General features: G+C 40.9%; 1 protein-coding gene across 1 annotated transcript; it reads left to right on the top strand.

Annotated features, from left to right (window-relative positions):
* Nucleotides 1-4,355, top strand: LOC122557500 (claudin-2-like). Its single transcript, XM_087992039.1, has one exon. The coding sequence runs from the start codon at nt 115-117 to the stop codon at nt 820-822; it is 708 nt and encodes a 235-aa protein (XP_087848165.1). The 5' UTR covers nt 1-114; the 3' UTR covers nt 823-4,355.
* Nucleotides 4,356-6,131: the final 1,776 nt, after the last annotated feature.

Below are 6,131 nucleotides of genomic sequence, written 5' to 3'. Positions count from 1 at the left end.
ACATGAAGCCAGGTCACTAACGGGAACAACAGGCATTTGAAGCAGAGTTTTGCACTGGATGCATCCTGTAAGGACGCAAGAACTATTTTTGAGGAAAATCTTTTGAGTTTCACAATGGCTAACACTGCCATGCAATTAGTAGCTTTGATCGTATGCATAATCGGCATGGTTGGGACATTGTCAGCTACTATTATGCCCCACTGGAGGATCACGGCACACATTGGAGCAAATGTCGTAACTGCTATTGTCTACATGAAAGGGTTGTGGTGGGAATGTGCCATGTTCAGTACTGGTGTTTTCCAATGCGATACATATAACTCTGTCCTAGAACTGCCGGCAGACCTGCAAACTGCTCGTGCCATGATGGTCACCTCAGTTTCTGTCTCATTACTGGCTATAACAATTTCTGTGATTGGCATGAAATGCACAGTATGTGCCAAGGATTCTCCAATAAAAGACAAGATTGCTGGCACCGGAGGAGTTTTCTTTATCATAGCTGGCCTAGCAGGATTGGTGCCAGTGGCATGGACAATGAATGGAGTGATACTGAATTTCAACAATCCATTGATTCCTGGTGACCTCAAGTTTGAGATCGGTGAGTCTTTGTACCTTGGGGTCGTTGCCGCGATGCTGTCCATCATTGGAGGAGTCATGCTGTCCCTGTCATTTATAGGTAGGAGAACTGAGCCCTACAGTAGACGACCAATATCCTACCAGAATCCTGCAGCCAACCGCTCTGCACCTGCTCCATCGGCTGCATCTGTTCAGTCAAAAGCAGCAAAATCGGAATTCAACTCCTACAATCTGACTGGTTATGTGTAGATTCCATCTGTGTGTTCAGTGGCATGTTTGGGGCGCAGTGGAATTACTTCATACCATAATTATAAAGATTGTTCTTTATGACAGAATAGCACTGTTTGAGGGAATAATTTATGTAATTCTGTAGTGAAGCTATAAGTTTAAATTTCCTTCCAACCATCTAGAATACATCTGATTGTGTAAAATTTCATGAATAAGATTTTCAATCTCACTGCTTTTGATACTGTAAAAGGTAATTTACTAGGATCGCAGTATAATTGGTTAATTAGAATTAAACAATGTCATAGTACTTGTTTCTTCCTTCAGATCTGGCTTTTACAGCAAAAATAACCTTAGGGGAGGAATTGCTGAGTAAACAACACTACAACTTGAACATCTCAGAATTATCTTTACTGTCGATGAAAAGATTGTCACAGCTTGACTTTAGTGTCATTTTTCCACAGGAGAAAATGGATTTCAGGTTATCTTTGTGAAGGCATTTTATAGCAGAGCTGGGGTTTTAACTGGGGAAGTGGGAATTCCGGGCACAACTTTTGAGGACTTACTGAAGAGATCGAAAGAAAATTCCAGTGTTGCTGGTGTTACTTGGTCACCAATCTTGGTGACCTTCCTGGAGGTACCCTGTTAAAGAAGCTGTCTGTGGAAGCATCATATACCAAAGATGAAGTCTAGACCAAATATTCAAATGGCCGATGGGGGTGACTCACAGAATTGTCCTACTGGCAACAATGCTGCAAGAGATGGAGGTGTCCTTTGAAAATGTCTGAAACTTTACAAAATATTGGTAACCACAGCTGCCAGACGATCATTGTAGAGAGTGACAGGGATAGATAAAGGCAGACTCACTGGCCCACAATCACCGGCTATCAGGAGGCTGACTCCAGGGATCTGTAGGAAATTTCCCACAGCCTGGGTCCTAGTACCATTAATACTATCACAGCAGCACCCCAGACTCGTCATTTGTAGCTTCCTGTGTCTCTGGTGGGTGCAGTCAGAGGTGGAAACACAATGGGTGAACGACCCAGGTTACTCAGCACATGCTCCCTCAAACATGTATTATTCCAAAGCCACTTCAGTGTGGATTGTAGGATACCGCCCATTGAGTCCAATTCACAATAGTTATGACAATATATGCATTTGGAAGTAAAAAGTCAGCATTGTGTCGTAACAGCACCCGTCATCCTCAAAGACAGTGAACAGAATTCAACCCAGTTTACACAGGTTAGGGAAGTTACAGCTTTCTGCTCCACAGGTGAAAGTGAGGGGCAACCCTCAGAGGATTATGGGCGTTAGTCCCAAGCCACAGAACACATTACATTAACCCACCCACTAAGACTTATGGTGGGAGAAGAACATAAGAATGAGGAGCAGGAGTAGGCCATCTGGCCCTTCGCGCCTGATCTGCCATTCAATAAGATCATGGCTGATCTTTTTGTGGCTTCAGCTCCACTTATCCTCCCTCTCACCATAACCTCAGTTCTGCTATTGTTCAAAAAATTATCTCTTAGCTTTAAAAGCATTTACTGAGGAAGCTTCAACCACTTCATTAGGCATGGAATTCCATACATTCACGACACTCTGGGTGAAGAAGTTCCTTCTCAATTCTGTCCTAAACCTGCTCCCCCTAATTTTGAGGCTATGCCCTCTTGTCCTAGTTTCACCTGCCAGTGGAAACATCCTCTCTACTTCTATCTTATCTATTCCCTTCACATTTTTATGTTTCTATAAATCCCGCCTCCCATTCTTCTAAATTCCAATGAATATAATCCGAGCCTACTCAGTCTCTCCTCATAAGCAAACCTCCTCAACTCTGGAATCAACCGAGTGAACCTCCTCTGCATCCCTTCTAGTGCTAGTGCATCTTTTCTCAAGTAAGGAGACCAAAACTGTAGCAGTATCTCCAGTTGTGGCCTCAGCAGCAGCTGAGACAGCTGCAACATAACCTCTCCAATTTTAAACTCAATCCCTTTGGCAATGAAGGACAAAATTCCATTTGTGTTCAAAATTGCATGTTGCACCTGCAGACCAATCTTCTGTGATTTATGCATAAGGACACTCAGGTTCCTCTGCACAGCAGCATGCTGCAATTTTTTACCATTCAAATAGTAGTCCTTTTTACACAATTGATGACTACATTTATTAACATTGTACTCCATCAGCTAAACTTTTGCCCACTCACTTAAACTATCTATGTTCCTCTGCAAAGTTTCACAGCCCTCTGAACACTTTGCGCTACCACTCATCTTAGTGTCATCTGCAAACTTTGGCACACTACACATGGTCTCAAACTCCAAATCATCTGTGTAAATTTTACACAATTGCGATACCAATGCTGATCCCTGAAGCACACTACTAGTCACTGATCGCCAATCAGAAAAGCACTCATTTATCCCCACTCGTTGCTTCCTGTTAGCTATCAATTCCTCTGTCCATGCTAATACGTTGCCCACAATGCTGTGCACCTTTATTTTATACAGCAGCTTTTTTTGCGGTACCTTGTCGAATGCCTTTTGGAAATCTAGATACACCACATCTACTAGGTTCCAGTTGTCCATTGTGCTCACAATGTCTTCATAGAATTCCAGTAGATGAATTAAGCATGACTTGCCTTTCATGAACCGATGCTGTGTCTGTCCAATGGGACAATTTCTGTCAAGATGTCTTGCTATTTCTTCCTTGGTAATAGATTGACTCATTTTCCCCACTACAGAACTTACTCTATCTGGTCTATAATTCCCCATATTTTGTCTACCTCTTTTTTAAACAGTGGCATCAAATTTGCTGTTTTCCAATCTGCAGAGTCCAGCAAATTTTGGAAAATTACCACAAGTGCATTTGTTACTTCTCCTGCCATCTTTACTACCCTGGTGCATTCCATCAGGGCCATGAAACTTGCAACCTTTCGAGTCGAGATTGTGATGCTGGAAAATCACAGCAGGTCAGGCAGCATCTGAGGAGCAGGAGTATCGCATTTCGGGCATAAGCCTTTCATCAGGACTGAAACGTTGATTCTTCTGCTCCTCAGATGCTGCCTGCAGTCTTCACTTTCTCCTCCCTGTCTACCTTTAGCCCCATTAACTTGCCAAATACAACATCTTTCGTGGTAATGATTGCTTCCAGGTCCTCACCTACCTTCGCCTCCTTGTCAATTACTGGCATGTTATTCTTGTCCTCTGCTGGGAAGACTAACACAAAATACCTGTGCAATGCCTTGGCTATTTCCTCATTATGACTCTATAAATCCCCCTTCTCACTCTCTAAAGGATCAATGCTTAACTGAGCCACACTTTTTCATTTTATATAATTATAGAAACTTTTGCTATCTGTCTTTATATTCTGAGCTAGTTTACTGTCATAATCTATCTTACTTTTGTTTTGTGGCTTCTGTTAACCTTTAAAATTTTCCCAATCTTTAAGTTTCCCGTTGGTCTTTGCCACTTTGTATGCCTTCACTTTTCATTTGATAGCCTCTCTTATTTTGTTCGAGACAAGAAACTGCAGATGCTGGAATCCGAGGTAGACAGCCAGGAGGCTGGAAGAGCACAGCAAGCCAAGCAGCATCAGGAGGTGGAGAGGTTGACGTTTTGGGTCCTAAAGAAGGGTTACAACCAAAACATTGACTTCTTCACCTCCTGATGCTGCCTGGCTTGCTGTGCTCTTCTAGGCTTCTGCTTCTCTTATTTTCTTAGACACCCATGGCAGATTACCCCTTTTCTTACAGTTATTCCTTTTCACTGGTATATACTTTCGCTGAGCACTTTGAAAAAAAAATTGCTTTGCAAGTCCCCTACTGTTTGTCAACTGTCCAACTATATAATCTTTGTAACCAGTCCACTTTAGCCAACTTTTCCGTCATCCTATTGTAGTCTCCTTTGTTTATACAGGACCCTGGTATTGGATTTTATCTTCACAGTTTCCATCTGCATTCTAAATTCAACCATATTGTGATTGCACCTTCCAAGTGGATCCCTAAGTATAAGATCATTAGTTATTCCTGTCTCATTACACAAGACCAGATCTAGGATAGTTTGCTCCTTCATTAATTTCATCACATACTGTTCAAGAAAACTATCATGGATACACACGATGAACTCCTCCTCAAGACTACCCTGACCAACTTGGTTCGACCAACTAAAATCCCTCATGATAAATTGCTGTACATTTTTAAAGGCATTAGTTATTTTTTGCTTATTGCTCACCCCAACGTGATATTATTATTTGGTGGCCTATAGACTATGCCTATCAATGACCTTTTCTTCTTAGAATGATTAATTTCCACTCAAATGATTCAACCTATTCTCCATAGAACGTATATCATCACCAACCACTGCTCTCATGTCATCCTTAAATATCAGAGATACACCACTTCCCTTACCTTCCTGTCTGTCTTTCTGAATAGTCTGACATCCAGGATATTTAACTCCCAGTCATCCTGCAACCTTGTCTCCATAATGGCTGCTAAATCATATTCATTTGTGATGATTTTGTGCCATTAACTCATCTACCTTGTTTTGAATGCTGCAAGCATGAGAATATGAGAAGAAAGCTGATATTGCAAATTGAAGACCATCTTTCTTGCTTACTAAAGCTCCCTTTCTTTCAGAGTTTCATTTTGCCTCTCCTGAATTAATTTTTGATCTCCTCCTTATTTAGTAGATTAACAATCAACTTTTCAGAAAAAAATTCCCATTTATCACTGTTTTCATGCCATTAAATTCATATTCCCTGTTACTGGTTGAATTTGAATTTATAAACTTTATATTTTTGTGTGGATTGTTTTACATTCCATATAATATATACACTACTGTGAATCATATAGCCTGATGCATTACACACCCAACTCCACTTCTGAGGACTAGGAAGTATCGTCAGTTGCTGAAGCGCCAGTGTAACAGCTCCATAGTTAGTGTTCCTTTCCTATCTACCCACGTACAAAAAAACAACACAACCCAATAATTGGATCAGATTAACTTTAAAGGTGAATTTGCAAGTAATATTACGATGAACAGTAAAAGCTTCTTAAAATATATAAAAATTTAACATATGCTCCTTAGAGAACAAGGCTGTGGAAATAACAATAGGTAACCAGGAAATGCAAGTGCAGGTGAATAAATTCTTTGTAACTACTTTCACAGTAGAAGGCCCTAATAGCATTCCGAAAACACAAAATAATCAAGTGGCCAAAGTGGGAGAGGCAATAATTGCAATAACAATCACTCGAGGAAATGTGCTTGGGAAAGTAATGGGGTTAAACACAGGTAGGTTCCTTGGACCTGATGGGACATTCTAGAACATTTTTAAAAAGTAACTAC

The sequence above is a fragment of the Chiloscyllium plagiosum genome, unplaced genomic scaffold (assembly GCF_037043375.1).
Source record: "Chiloscyllium plagiosum isolate Xiang-an unplaced genomic scaffold, Cpla_swu_hap1 HiC_scaffold_11, whole genome shotgun sequence".
Lineage (NCBI taxonomy): Eukaryota > Metazoa > Chordata > Chondrichthyes > Orectolobiformes > Hemiscylliidae > Chiloscyllium > Chiloscyllium plagiosum.
Note: the sequence above shows the minus strand (reverse complement) of the source record. Positions and strands in the feature narration are given on the sequence as shown.

Coding starts and splice junctions, on each gene's coding strand:
- LOC122557500 (XM_087992039.1), top strand. CDS start 115: ATGGCTAACACTGCCATGCAATTAGTAGCTTTGATCGTATGCATAATC.